The sequence below is a fragment of the Caretta caretta genome, chromosome 1, assembly GCF_965140235.1.
Source record: "Caretta caretta isolate rCarCar2 chromosome 1, rCarCar1.hap1, whole genome shotgun sequence".
Taxonomy (NCBI): Eukaryota; Metazoa; Chordata; order Testudines; family Cheloniidae; genus Caretta; species Caretta caretta.
Genome location: NC_134206.1, coordinates 45,266,891 through 45,282,899, shown reverse-complemented (window position 1 = coordinate 45,282,899; position 16,009 = coordinate 45,266,891). Strand labels below are relative to the sequence as shown.

General features: G+C 36.8%; 1 protein-coding gene across 9 annotated transcripts in view; it reads right to left on the bottom strand.

Moving 5' to 3' along the window:
* The window catches only part of WASF3 (WASP family member 3), a 143,159-nt gene that overhangs the window by 6,855 nt on the left and 120,295 nt on the right, over positions 1–16,009 (bottom strand). For 8 of the 9 annotated variants that reach the window (XM_048846183.2, XM_048846214.2, XM_048846200.2 and 5 more), the window contains 3 exons: positions 15,681–15,834; positions 13,630–13,747; positions 3,637–3,812 (listed from right to left, as the gene is read on the bottom strand). In XM_048846183.2, coding sequence (XP_048702140.2) covers positions 3,637–3,812; positions 13,630–13,747; positions 15,681–15,834 — 448 coding nt within the window. Of the gene's footprint in view, positions 1–573; positions 741–3,636; positions 3,813–13,629; positions 13,748–15,680; positions 15,835–16,009 lie in introns of all 9 variants that reach the window. The other variant, XM_048846207.2, reaches the window with a different exon arrangement.

Sequence of the window (16,009 nt, the reverse complement as noted above, 5' to 3'; positions counted from 1 at the left end):
TCTGTGACAGAATACTGTTGAATAAATCAAATTAAATGAAAAAAGCAAAACCAATAACAGCTTTTTTTTTTAGTCCTCGTCTAGTTGCAAGGAAACACTGATTTTTTTTTGACAACACACAATTAACAATTGTGGGCAACCAGCTAAGTATTAACAATGAAGGCAGAAAGAGAAAGCAAGAATGGAAGCAGTCGGTTATATAGAAAAACACATTTTACCGAAGCAGAGAGAACTAATTTCAAAAGCTTAATCTTTAAAGGCTTTCTTGCTTTATTCGCATAAGTAGTTTGGTTGGAAAGGCTGAGAGATACTGAAAAATGCAAATATTATTAGTTGAGCAGAGAGTTCATAAAGATGCAAAGTCTATGATGCTTTGTCAAATAAGCCCAAGAGAGGGAACAAAAGGATCTCTTCATCCCATAATTGCACAGAGCTGTACTGCATTAGTAACAGTCGTGCAGCCTGCCACTTGGTTAAAACAGATAGTCAGTAAAATGATGCATGTCATCTCTAAGACTGGAAACAAGGCAAGCAACAAAAAGCCAGGGTTTTGAGTAAAACAAAATGACACACCCTTTGGGCATTTTGTCCTTTTTCATGCTTCCTGCCTGCTCCAGTTTCTTTGCGTCACTCATGAACTCAATGCCCATTTTCCTTCTTTCCCACTCTTCTTTTCTTGTTCTTACTTTTCTCACATTTATTTGCTGGTTTCTATTTGGATTCAGCTTGTGTCTCTCTCTCTGAAGCACAACAGGGGTAACATAAATGCATTGCAATAAGCAGACACAGTCTGGAAACTTGGATTTCAAACTTTATGGATTTGACTGGGACAGCATAATAACAAAGGCTTTTTAATTGCTTAAGCTCTGTATTAAAATATAACAAGATACTATGAATACAAGCACATCTTTTTATTTTGTCAAATATTTACAACAAAGCTAAAACGATTTGTATTTTATGAGTTAGTTTATATATAGGCACTCTATTTATAGGCATTTCTATTTGGTCTCATCACCATAAGACAACTTTTGTGAGAACTGGACTCACTTCTATATTTACTTTTATAGCTTCATTCCCACAACATTCTCAAGGTAGATAAAGGTTAAAAGGGTGCATTATACGAATTACTAAATCTCTTCCTCACCCTACCACAGTCCCACAACTAACCCACAGTTGAAGTGCAGATTTCTGCAATGCAGCATTGTTGTAGCCATGTTCAGTCCCAGGATACTAGAGAGACAAGGTGGGTAAGGTAATATTTGTTATCGGATCAATTTCTGTTGGTGAGAGAGACAAGCTTTCAAGCTAAACAGAGCTCTTCTTCAGGTCTGGGAAAGGTACTAAGAGTGTCACAGCTAAATACAAGATCAAACAGATAGAATGTGAGCTAACTACTTATGCTAAACTAACTTGTATTTATTTACCTGTGACACACTTGGTACCTTTCCCAGACCTGAAGAAGAGCTCTGTGTAGCTTGAAAGCTTGTATCTCTCACCAACAGAAGTTGGTCTGATAAAAGATATTATTACCTCACCCACCTTGTCTCTCTAGACTTTCCAATACAGGCAGGTATTTGATTCATGCAAAATTCATTGTTCACATTGCTATAAACATTTCAAAATCTGTAATAAGAAAGGAATAGTACAATGGCAAAACCAACTTGATACTACAAATAATCTTCCTTCCTCCACCCACACCAAAATACCCCAGATCCTAGTGGAGGGTCTTTACAGTTCCTCCTTGGGGAAAGCTACATATTGCAACTATTTCCCAGAGCTTGCTTTCTTCACATTATAAAAATCTGCACACAAAGCGTGATGAATGCATGTTTTGACATTACAGGGAAATAAAGAGGAAAAGGGTAAATTAAACGTGACTCTTTAATCTCAAGGTCCCTGGAAGCAAGGTGATAGGTGTGTGAAGGAAGAAAATTTAGAGATGCAATAAATCTACATCTTGCAGTTGAGTAATGGGCACTGATATCATCCCATCAATTCAATCAGGTCTGGATGAACCAATGTGCCATGGGTAAACTTGCACAGGGTCCCCATCTCAGGCCCCACAAACACTATGGGGTGTGAAAAGCCACATACACACATACAAACAAAAAACCAACAGTGCCGGGAAGAGGGTGGGGTGGGGTGAGGGCCGGGCCCTGTCTGCAGGCTGTGGCAAGAGCCAACAGGCCAAAGCTGGGAGGCAGGAGTTGCAGCAGGGTGAGAGCAGGACAAGCTCGCTCTGGAATACACTCCCTGTGCCAGGGCCTCCCACCTGGGAAGGTGGGAGCCCCCCCATTGCCATAGTGCACAAGCCACCAAAATTCTTTTATCTGGCACTAAATTCAAGCAAGATTCAGATCAACATTTTGAAAATACTAACTTAAAAGAACTTTGTATAAAAAGAAAAATTTGAGTGATTAGCAGGACACATTTTGGCTGTAGAAATTATGGTAAACTAAAATAAACTCCTGGTAAAAAAAGAAATATAGACAAGGGACAACGTCTGAACACAAACTCTTGAAACTTAACACTGATGGAAAGGGAAGAAACAACAAAAACTCTGTCTGGTTTCCAAAGAGTCAACATCAGCTGGCAGAAGTCTACAGCACACAAAAAATATTCAACATTGAAAAAACAAAGTTCTGAGCAGATTCCCCTTCATTAATCACAACTATCCAGTGAAATGAAAACATGAATCCCACTCCTACCCAGTGGCTGTTGCCTAATGGCCACAGCAAGTAAACAACCTACACACTTACTGGAATTGTGAAATAGTTTGGCTTTTCACTAGATTCCAATTATTTCCTATGTTTCTTCTGCCTATCAATTAAATTCGACACACAGAAAAACCGTTTAGGGAAAAACTCTCTGCCTAGACCCACTTGAGGAACAGCCTCAGATGTCTGGCTCTCCCTTTGCATAGAGATCTCCCAGTGAGCTCAAAGGGAGTTTCATACACACGGCGGGAGCAGAATACTGAAGATGAGCTCTGTTGTGTGCACCTGAGAGGAGATTTTTGTTTAAAGTGACTTGTTTTAAGCAATAACGATGCAGCTGGTTTTGTAGCTTGCTTTTGTAAAAAAGCAGAATGACAATAAAGAACTGTTCCCCAATTACAGCATCCAACTAAAGGCAAAATTATATACATCACCAGGTATTCAAAATATTTCTCACTTAAATAGAAAAACACTTGAAGATCTCGCAGATGACTAGATCCTGAAATGATTAACAGTCATCTTGCACAGAAAAAACAACATGTACTGTCAGTAGCAATAAAATGTATCAAGGTTGAAATGAAGGAAGAGACACTAAAACTAACAATTATATATAGATCTAAATCTTTTTCAATTATATCTGTTCAAAATGCAAAAATAAAATATGAAGCAAACACCATCACACGAGTTAAATACAATGCTGAAGTTCAGATAACAAAAACATAAGGAGTAGATGTACAGAAATTTAAAGCAATTAGTACATATTTCTTAAATTTCATAGTACTTTAAAAGCATTTTTGAGAACAAGTTTAAAATGTTTATGGTGTCTTTTCTATACTAACTGCTACATTCTCAATCTAAAGCTACTCAGAATCTCAGAACATATAACTGTGATATAGCAAAGGGCTTGTTGTAAACAGACCTAGTATCTGGGGACAGTGATCCCTCTGAAGATGCTCCATGGTACACATTTTGAGACAACCTGTTGTCAGGTCTAAGCTCTTTGTCATATGCCATCATATTCCACTCCTGGCGCCTGTTCCTGGCTTTTCTAACCTTTTTCACCTCACGGGTTGTGCCATCTATACGCTTTTGCTCCTAACGTTCAAAGGAGAGAAAGCAAGCATGCAAAAGAGAGAAAAAAGGAAAGGAAAAGAGCAGGTTAAAATGCAGTTAGCGTGCATAGAAATAAGACTAGAATTACAGATAAAGCCAAGACTACATAAAATCCTCTGCAGTAACAATAACAATGAAAGAGTTAAATATCTCCTTATATATGGACCTGACAGAAGGAATGTTATTCATTACTGTGCTATTACTGTTTCTTTGACATAAATTAAAATTTTCTACAGAAGTAAGTAATGATCTTCACCTATTCCCCCTCCCAGTAAACACAGAATAATTGCCATTGTTAAAAAATATATTTTTTAAATCTTTCCTCACGATACATGGTAACGATGTATTCGACAATTCTGAAATGTATCTGATAACGCTTCTTAGACCTACAAATAATACAGATATATGTGTAAAACATAATCAGAATGAATTGCATACAAACACCAGTGGTTTTGTATGCCTATAAAGCACCTAGAATTTTGAAAGAAATACGGAAAAGTGGTAACTCTTTCCAGCTACGATTACATGCCACAATTTGAGATTTCTTTTTGTAACTCGTTTATCCTTTCATGTCTGAATTAACAAATAAGAAAAAGAACAAAATTCCTCCCACTCTCTCCTCACTCTCATTTCACATTATCTTATAGGAAATGAGTCACATTAATCATATTTGCAACACATCAGTATTCAGTTCAGTAATTTATTTTATCATGAAGCTATCAGACTGTTTCTTTTACTTGAGATTTTGGTGTAAAACTCCAAGTACTTTCAGTGAATTCTTTCTTTCTTCCTCTCTTTCAGGTGCTGTTTTAGTGCTTTCACAAACATCCACAACCCCAGTGGTAGCTATCCTGCCCAGCCAAGATGATGAATACATTTAAAAAAAACTTAGAAATTAAAAAAACAGATTTATTAAAGGGTCAAGTTTAGGTTGTGTAGTTGTTACAGATTATTTATGATTTGTACCTTTATTGAATGAGCACTGGAATCTAGACTTGGATAACATTTACCTCTAACTTTCTTGATTTCCTGGTTCACTTTAAAACTAGGGATTTCTCCAAAACATTTAAATTTCATTCAAAAGGATTGGGAAGATTTGTTACAAAACAGGATTTTTTTTATTTCAAAAAGGCTGACTTTCAAAAATTAAGGAAATTAGTTAGGGGAGTGGATTGGACTGAAGAATTTATGGATCTAAAGGCAAAGGAGACCTGCGATTACTTCAAGTCAAAACTGCAGAAGCTAACGGAAGCCTACATTCCAAGAAAGGGGAAAAAATTCATAGACAGGAGTTGTAGACCAAGCTGGATGAGCAAGCATCTCAGAGAGGTGATTAAGAAAAAGCAGAAAGCATACAGGGAGTGGAAGATGGGAGGGATCAGCAAGGAAAGCTACCTTACTGAGGTCAGAACATGTAGGGATAAAGTGAGAAAGGCTAAAAGTCAAGTAGAGTTGGACCTTGCAAAGGGATTTAAAGCCAATAGTAAAAGGTTCTATAGCCATATAAATAAGAAGAAAACAAATAAAGAAGAAGTGGGACCGCTAAACACTGAGGATGGAGTGCATCTTAAGGATAATCTAGGCATGGCCCAATATCTAAACAAATACTTTGCCTCAGTCTTTAATGAGGCTAATGAGGATCTTAGGGATAATGGTAGCATGATAAATGGGAATGAGGTAGATATGGAGGTAGATATTACCCTGAGGTAGAAGCGAAACTCGAACAGCTTAATGGGACTAAATCGGGGGGGGGGGGCAGATAATCTTCATCCAAGAATATTAAAGGAATTGGCACATAAAATTGCAAGCCCATTAGCAAGAATTTTTAATGAATCTGTAAACTCAAGGGTTGTACCATATGACTGGAGAATTGCTAACATAGTTCCTATTTTTAAGAAAGGGGAAAAAAGCGATCCGGGTAACTTCAGACCTGTTAGTTTAACTTCTGTAGTGTGCACAGTCTTGGAAAAAATTTTGAAGGAGAAAGTAGTTAAGGACATTGAGGTCAATGGTAAATGGGACAAAATACAACATGGTTTTACAAAAGGTAGATCGTGCCAAACCAACCTGATCTCCTTCTTTGAGAAGGTAACAGATTTTTTAAACACAGGAAACGCAGTGGATCTAATTTACCTAGATTTCAGTAAGGCATTTGATATGGTGCCACATGGAGAATTATTATTTAAATTGGAAAAGATGGGGATCAATATGAAAACTGAAACGTGGATAAGGAATTGGTTAAAGGGGAGAATACAGCGGGTCATACTGAAAGGTGAACTGTCAGGCTGGAAGGAGGTCACCAGTGGAGTTCCTCAGGGATCGGTTTTGGGAACAATCTTATTTAATCTTTTTATTACTGACCTCGGCACAAAAAGTGGGAGTGTGCTAATAAAGTTTGCAGATGATACAAAGCTGGGAGGTATTGCTAATTTAGAGAAGGACCAGGATATCGTACAGGAGGATCTGCACGACCTTGTAAACTGGAGTAACAGTAAGAGGATGAAATTTAATAGTGAGAAGTGTAAGGTCATGCAGTTAGGGATTAATAACAAGAATTATCATTATAAAATGGGGATGCATCAATTAGAAGTAACGGAGGAAGAGAAGGCCCTTGGAGTACTGGTTGACCACAGGAGGACTATGAGCCGCAAATGTGATATGGCCGTGAAAAAAGCAAATGCGGTCTTGGGAGGCAACAGGCGAGGTATTTCTAGTAGAGATAAGGAGGTGTTAGTACCGTTATACAAGGCACTGGTAAAACCTAATCTGGAATACTGTGTGCAGTTCTGGTCTCCCATGTTTAAGAAGGATGAATTCAAACTGGAACAGGTACAGAGAAGGGCTACTAGGACGATCCGAGGAATGGAAAACCTGTCTCATGAAAGGAGACTCAAGGAGCTTGGCTTGTTTAGCCTAACCAAAAGAAGGCTGAGGGGAGATATGATTGCTCTCTATAAATATATCGGAGGGATAAATACTGGAGAGGGAGAGGAATTATTTAAGCTCAGTACCAATGTGGACACAAGAACAAATGGATATAAACTGGTCATTGAGAAGTTTAGACTTGAAATTAGATGAAGGTTTCTAACCATCAGAGGAGTGAAGTTCTGGAACAGCCTTCCAAGAGAAGCAGTGGGGGCAAAAGACCTATCTGGCTTTGTCATAAATATAAAGGGAAAGGTAAACCCCTTTGAAATCCCTCCTGGCCAGGGGAAAGCTCCTCTCACCTGTAAAGGGTTAAGAAGCTAAAGGTAACCTCGCTGGCACCTGACCAAAATGACCAATGAGGAGACAAGATACTTTCAAAAGCTGGGAGGAGGGAGAGAAACAAAGGGTCTGTGTCTTATACTGGTTTCTGCCGGGGATAGACCAGGAATGGAGTCTTAGAACTTTTAGTAAGTAATCTAGCTAGGTATGTGTTAGATTATGATTTCTTTAAATGGCTGAGAAAAGAATTGTGCTGAATAGAATAACTATTTCTGTCTGTGTATCTTTTTTGTAACTTAAGGTTTTGCCTAGAGGGGTTCTCTATGTTTTTGAATCTAATTACCCTGTAAGATATCTACCATCCTGATTTTACAGGGGGGATTTCTTTATTTCTATTTACTTCTATTTTTATTAAAAGTCTTCTTGTAAGAAAACTGAATGCTTTTTCATTGTTCTCAGATCCAAGGGTTTGGGTCTGTGGTCACCTATGCAAATTGGTGAGGCTTTTTATCCAACATTTCCCAGGAAAGGGGGGTGCAAGTGTTGGGAGGATTGTTCATTGTTCTTAAGATCCAAGGGTCTGGGTCTGTAGTCACCTAGGCAAATTGGTGAGGCTTTTTATCAAACCTTGTCCAGGAAGTGGGGTGCAAGGTTTCGGGAAGTATTTTGGGGGGAAAGACGCGTCCAAACAGCTCTTCCCCAGTAACCAGTATTAGTTTGGTGGTGGTAGCGGCCAATCCAAGGACGACGGGTGGAATATTTTGTACCTTGGGGAAGTTTTGACCTAAGCTGGTAAAGATAAGCTTAGGAGGTTTTTCATGCAGGTCCCCACATCTGTACCCTAGAGTTCAGAGTGGGGGAGGAACCTTGACAGGCTTCAAGATTAAACTCGATAAGTTTATGGAGGAGATGGTATGATGGGATAAAGATCAATTAATTGCCAAAATCATGTTAACTATTCATGGTAAATAGGCCCAATGGCCTGTGATGGGATGTTAGATGGGTGGGATCTGAGTTACTACAAAGAATTCTTTCCTGGGTATCCAGCTGGTGAATCTTGCCCACATGCTCAGGGTTCAGCTGACTGCCATATTTGGGGTCGGGAAGGAATTTTCCTCCAGGGCTGATTGGAAGAGGCCCTGAGGGTTTTTTGCCTTCCTCTGTAGCATGGGGCACGGGTCACTTGCTGGAGGATTCTCTGCACCTTGAAGTCTTTAAACCATGATTTGAGGACTTCAATAGCTCAGACATAGGTGAGAGGTTTATTCCAGGAGTGGGTGGGTGAGATTCTGTGGCCTGCATTGTGCAGGAGGTCAGACTAGATGATCATAATGGTCCCTTCTGATCTTAATATCTATGAGAATTACATCTGCATATAGGGTAGTTTTATTTTTATCCAGTATCAGTAGTGACATTTCTTTTTATTAGGGTGCAAATGTCGGGCAAATAATTCCACTGCAGCTCTGGTGATGGGTACGTGGGGTGATGAATGCAGAACTCTAGAGGATATTACCACTTTCAAAGAGAACTGTGATTAGAGTGGTGTGTGTCTCTCCCTTTAAATAAAATGTATAGAGCCGAGTGGATACAACATTTGTATACGAATCTGATCTGCAAAAATGGTCCGTGAATATAAAGCAGATTTCCGTGGATTTGCAGGGCTCTAAAAATGTAGTAGAAACCATGTAAACAAGTAGGTGCTATAAATTAAAGATAGGGAAGGAGTGTATAGTCTGACTTTCTGAAAATAAGTACTTCAACAAACATGGCAAAGTATTGTTAGAGACCGTAAATAATTAGCTTCAGCATAACACTTGCATTAAAAAGGTTAGCAAAAATTATGCACAAAAAGCATCTGCAATGAAGTGATAAGGGTGATATAAGGAAATAGTTCCAGCATGTATCTACAGTACTTTGAAGAAATTAAAAAAGTTCACCAATAGTTAATTTATTAACTTGAGTTTACCAATTGACAGCATAATATCATATCAGAGATCACTGACTTGACTTCTTAAATACAATTGTAGAAAATCACTTAAACACCTTATAGTCTTAAAATTATTAGTTAAAATGAGGTAAGGTATTCTTCAGGGGGAATACAGAGGAAAAACTAGAAAGTGGGGGGAAAAAGATTGCATAATTTTTTCCTCAAAAACCTGTTAATGACCACTCATCAAAATTCTCGATTCACATTTTTGATTGTAGGTTTAAAAACAGTAAAGCAAAAACTTTGACAAATTCAAGTACACTAAACTCATTACCCTACTTTGTGTGCAAAGCATAACAATGCAGAACAGGAGACCTTATAGTAGCTTTTAAATGCACACAGGGTTTTAAAAAATTACACTTTTGTTCAGAGCGAACACTGTCATTTGAAAGAACCATCATATTAAATTTTCATGTATGCCTCCATGAGTTTCCTAATCCTGTAAAAATAGGGTTAACAATGGATAATAGGTCTCAAGAACTTCCTACGGCCAATACCTCAACCTTTTAAGGCAACTGCCCCACAGATGCTCTGAAAACCTGAATCTGTGAGTGATGATCACCTTTTATCTATCATTGATTGTAACGGAAGTTGAGACAAAGAACCTCACAGGATTAGATCCTAAATTAGCATTCTACTGGAATGTCTGGTTTTTAGCAGACTACACAAAGTTCTCATTTAGAAGACTTGTAGAGCTTTTACTCTGATAAGATACAAGTAATTTGTGGAATTCTCAAGTACTGAATTCTATGTGGAATTTCAGCTATAAAAATATAAACGAATCAAAATCAACTCCATTACAAATGGTTGTCATTGCCGCTTGACTAAATATACTCAAATACATCTAAAAAGTTGCCATTCTGTGAAGTAGTTAAGTATGCTCACGCTGTCTGTAAAAACTGCAAGTGCTACGTTAATAAGATTTGTAACAGAGATCTCAATATTCCTGAACTTTGTTTTTATTCAACGTCCAGTATTTTAAGATAAACAAAAAACATTCAATCTGAATTACATTTTTTTTTTTAGTCCACATAGGGTCTATTTTTGATCAACAAGTTAAAGACGACAGCATCATTCTTAAAGTGCATGGGTATTCAATAGGGATGGATAATTTGTCTTAAATACATATGGCGTGTAAACCACTGAGACCTGAAAGGAAATCATATATTAAAAGGGATATAAGTAACAAATTTAAGAAATATTCCTTTAGTGGAATTCAAGACACAAAATGCAATTCTTCAACTAACAGAACAAAATCTTGTCATCTTCTTTCCAACAACATTCTAAGGGTCTAGGACAGTGTTTCTCAAACTTTTGTATTGGTGACCCCTTTCACACAGCAAACCTATGAGTGCGACTTATAAATTAAAAACACTTTTTTTGTATTTAACACTATTATAAATGCTGGAGGCAAAGCAGGATTTGGGGGTGCTTTTCTACCTCAGATGAATTGGGCCTTCCACAAATTCTTGTAGCCTTTTTATGCATCATGGCACTTTTAATCAGGGCTGTCAAGTGATTAAAAAATTAATTGCAATTAATTGCACGGTTAAATAATAATAGAATAACATTTATTTAAATATTTTTGGATGTTTTCTACATTTTCAAATATGCTGATTTCAATTACAAGACAGAATACAAAGTGTACAGAGCTCACTTCATATTTATTTTTTATTACAAATATTTACACTGTAAAAAACAAAAGAAATAGCATTTTTCAATTCACCTCATACAAGTACTAGAGTGCAATCTCTTTGTGAAAGTTGAACTTACAAATGTAGAATTATGTACAAAAAAATAACTTCATTCAAAAACAAAACTATGGAAAACTTTAGAGCCTACAAGTCCACTCAGTCCTACTTCTTGTTCAGCCAACCACGAAGACAAACAAGTTTGTTTACATTTGCAGGAGATAATGCTGAACACTTCTTGTTTACAATGTCACCTGAAAGTGACAACAGGCATTCACATGGAACTGTTGTAGCCGGCATCGAAAGATATTTACATGCCAGATGCACTAAAGATTCATATGTCCCTTGGTGCTTCAACCACCATTCCAGAGGACATGCAGCCATGCTGATGACGAGTTCTGCTCGATAATGATCCAGAGCAGCGTGGCCCAACGCATGTTTATTTTCATCATCTGAGTCAGATGCCACCAGCAGAAGGCTGATTTTTTTTTTGGTGGTTCGGGTTCTGTAGTTTCCACAAAGGAGTGTTGCTCTTTTAAGACTTCTAAAAGCTATTCCACACCTTGACCCTCTCAGATTTTGGAAGGCACTTCAGAGTCTTAAACCTTGGGTCGAGTGCTGTAGCTATCTTTCGAAATCTCACATTAGTACCTTCTTTGTGTTTTGTTGAATCTGCAGTGGAAGTGTTGATATTAAGAACATGTGCAGGATCATCATCCAAGACTGCTATAACATGAAATATATGGCAGAATGCAGATAAAACAGAGGAGCCATACAATTCTCCCCCAAGGAGTTCAGTCACAAATTATTTAATGCATTATTTTTTTTAACGAGTGTCATCATCATATAAGCCTGACCTCTGGAATGGTGGCCGAAGCATGAAGGGGCATACGAATGTTTAGCATATCTGGCATGTAAATACCTTGCAATACTGGCTACAAAAGTGCCACGTGAATGCCTGTTCTAACTTTCAAGTGACATCGTAAATAAGACGTGGAAAGCATACCTCCCATAAATGTAAACAAAGTTGTTTCTCTTAGAGATTGACTTAACAAGAAGTAAGACTGAGTGGAATTGTTGGCTCGAAAGTTTTACATTGTTTTGTTTTTGAGCGCTGTTATGTAACAAAAAAATCTACATTTCATAATAAAGAGATTGCACTTTCATAATAAAGAGATTGCACTACAATACTTGTATGAGGTGAATTAAAAATACTATTTCTTTTATCATTTTTACAGTGCAAATATTTGTAAGAATAATAATATAAAGTTGGCATTGTACACTTTGTATTGTGTAGTAATTAAAATCAATATATTTGAAAATGTAGAAAACATCCAAAAATATTTAATAAATTTTAATTGGTATTCTACTGTTTAACAATGCGATTAAAATTGTGATTAATCACAATTAATTTTTGTAATCACAATTAATTGTTTTGAATCAATCACGTGAGTTAACTGCGATTAACTGACAGCCCTACTTTTAATGCACAGTAACTTCCACCCAGAGCTGTCTGGCTCTACACAGTTGCAATGAAGACCTGTGTTCTCTCCCAATGCACGGTAGAATTCCCTACTGACTACTGGGACAATTCCTTGTGGCTAACAGTCTTCAGGTGAGTGAGCCTGCTGACCAACCCTTCCAGTTCAGTCTATTTTTATTCTTGGCCGGCGTGCATCCCACCTCCCTTCTGTTAGCAGGGTTCCTTGTAGGCTCTATGAGCAGCAACGGAAACAGTAGTTCCATTTTACGTTCGTGTTAACAGACCTGGTGAATGTTCTATGTGATTTATGATGCTGAGAATCCACTGGGGTCAGAAGGAGTGAATTTCACTTTATGAATTTGGAGGAGTGAAGTTTCACTATGGTGACTCTTCACTTTGATTTAGAGGCAGATGACATATGTGCATTCTAAGTTTTAACATGCAACTCTCCAAATCAGCAGTCTGATAGTTCTTACTTGGAGCTCTTTTCTTCCGGAATCCTTTAGACCAATTAGGCCCCTTCCCTGGTATCCAGGAGGACATTATGTTGAATAAGATAGGCAACTGCTGATTCATCTACCTTTTCTTCTCACTCTCCTTTCTTGGGACTGCATGAAGAACCTTATGGCCCTTCCAGAGCTTCCTCAAACCAATCAGCAGCGAAGTGGCAACATGAATAAGCATCTACTAAACTCTTCATCCCATGCAAGCTAAAAACAAACACTTTAAATATATATATATATGTGTACATCCTCACTATAGATGATGCACATGCCTCTAACCCCTGCTAGTCAAATACCTGAACACACTAGTAAAAATTTGGAAGATTCTTCTCTATGAAGAACTTTAATTTTTTTTTTTGGCTTTGAGGAGCAGCAAGGAGTATCATTCCTAATACACATCCACTCTAGTTGCTGATCCATGAAATATCTGTGCTACCTTACTCACCAAGTCTTCCAATAGAAGTAGAAAAGAAGAGTCACAATTAAAGAATATAAAGAAATAACAGGGTAATTATCTGAAATTTGTGTTTTCCTGTGGGTGTGGGGTAGCTGGATAAAGAACACCTAATAATGAATATAAAGGTAAAGAAACGTTATAAAAAACATTACAACTCAAACTTTATTCCTACCAAGGCATATACTCTTCCCAACGAGGCAAAGATGGCTGATTTCCTGTATACTAAAAAGCAGATAATAGTAAGGATTTAAAAGAAACTACAGTTCTGTTTCATTCCATTTCCAAACCTCTTAAAGTAAAAAGAAATAAACTGTAATCAAAATTCTAATACGAAACCTACTATTTCAGTCATATCTAAGTAGCAAGAGACTTTAGACATGTACATAAGCTAAGCACAACTTAGCCTGGATAAATGCACACGCATAAATTCTGTATATATATTCTACACATATTTATTATATGGCTATTTACCTTTTGTCTCCTCTTCTCTTTTCGTTTATCTTCTGTATCTTGTAACATTTTTTCTTTCCAAAGATCAAAAAAATAGGAGGGATCAGTATAGAACTTCAAACCATCTTTCTTATCATCTCTGTAAACACAATGGAAGAAAAGCTTAGCAAATGTCAATAATATGTCATTTAAAACACAAGAGGCTCAGCTTTGAGCTTTGTTGGTTTAAGCTTGGTCCCTTTCTATTGTTTAACTGTAGTAAGCCAAATAAAGTACATTGCACATAATTTTAGTTCAACATCTATGAAAGATCTCCAGAGCAATGTCATCTATGTAAATGAACTACACTAAAATATATCTAACAGAATTAGAAGAAGTCTTTGAATCATGATTTGAGGACTTGAGTAACTCAGACAGTTGTTATGGATTTATTACAGGAGTGGATGGATGAAGTTCTGTGGCCTGCGTTTCTGGCTTTAAGGTCTATGAGTACACTAAAGCAAAATCTCTCAGTTACACCGCTATACACTGTCACCCAGGTATAATTATGCAGCACAAACAGATATGCAAAATACTTCATTATTCAGCTATTTATGAGCACTGGTTTAATAAAATTTTAATTTAATTTTTAAATATTCAGCAATTAAAATGATCTACAATTATACCTTCAAAGTAATGATACTAAAAATACGCTGCAATCACTGATATATATATTATTTATATAGAGCTTTTTCAGATAAGTTACCGAAGCAGAAGGGCGTACTTTTTGCAAAAATATTGTACAATCAGAAATCACGGCATCCTGTTATAAGCATTAGTTATATTTAACAATCACTCATATTTAAGCAATCTAATACCCAAGACATTTTAGGGAAAGAAATGATAACGTATTACCCAGAATACTTAGAAAAAGACTGAAAAATGAGAGTCTTTAAACAGACTATTATAAATCTAATGGAAACAGAGAATGAAATCCTGCTTACTGTACCTGTCTATTTGCCAGGAAAAAGTCAGGAAATGAAAACAAACAGCAGCAGCACCCAAAACTCAAGATAAACAGAATAAAATGGTAATTACTATATTCTTCCTTTTCTTTACAGTATTTATATACTCAATGACAACCTCAATTTCCTGTTACCAATCAGGTTCAGATTTACATTATTCTGAAATGGGATGATTTCAACCACAGTGCAGAAATGGAGTACAATTATTCATCACAACCGTATGACAGTTTACATTTATTTTACAGTATGAAAATCCAGTTGTCCATTCAGTACAATCCATAAAACTCATCATATAATATGTCCACTAAAAAAGTACCCATCTCCACTTCTTAGGTTCACTTTCAGATGTTAATTTTTTGAGAGAAGGAACTATCTGCACTCGACAGGTATGCAGACAGTGTCCCTTTTCCACTGCACCCAGGAGGGGCTGCTGATCTCTATCTAGGTATTTATGGAACCACATTCATTAGTTGAAAGTCATCTGGCATGGCAATAACTTACAACACTCCTTTGCACATGGATAAATTAAAATTGAGATTAAGTGACTTATCTAAAGCTATAGAGGAAATCAGTGTAAGAATGAGGTTTAATAATTGGGTGTGTCTGGCTCACAGTCCTGTGCTCAGACTGAGTATCTTTAATATAATAATTTCTACAGCTCCTTCCATATACAAAGCACTGCAAAACCAAATTATGTTACATTATATCCAATGAGCCATTTTCCAGATTCACAGAAAGCCAATCTATGAAACTAATAATAGGGTTTACTTTTCAAATACGAAAAATATTAACCCCCTAGAAATAAATTGTTACCATTCAGTCTGACGGAGCCTTGCATTATTTATGTTTATTCAGTTTGTTAACATTATATCATCTTGCAATGTGCAAAGGGGTGACTCAAACTATTACCTCATAAAACCTGGGGATACACCTCAAACCCTGTGTTCAGAAATGCATCTGTACTGTATAGTTACCTACCCATTCTCCTCCATACTGCTAAGAATGTATCTAGAATTAAACGAGATGAATAGCACAGTACAAGAATTTAGGCACTGACTTTATCCATACCTATATGGTGTAAGAATATTCAATGGAGGTGGTTTGTCACTCTGATTGTAGATGTCAGCCACTGGATTAGGAATGCTGTTCTTTGAAACAACTTGCTGGTCCTGTATTGTCGAACTTTTAAATGCTTTTTTCATGTTGATATCCTGTAACGATACTATTAGAGAGGAAAAGAAGATATTTAATTGTGCATATTTTCTAATATTACTACAGACCGAAATTGAGATCTCATTTTTACAACATTAAAGAGTTTTTTATTTGAAAATATTTCAACAAACTTTTCAGTACTCATATGTAGTAGCAAAACTGAAGTAATATTTATATATTTAATT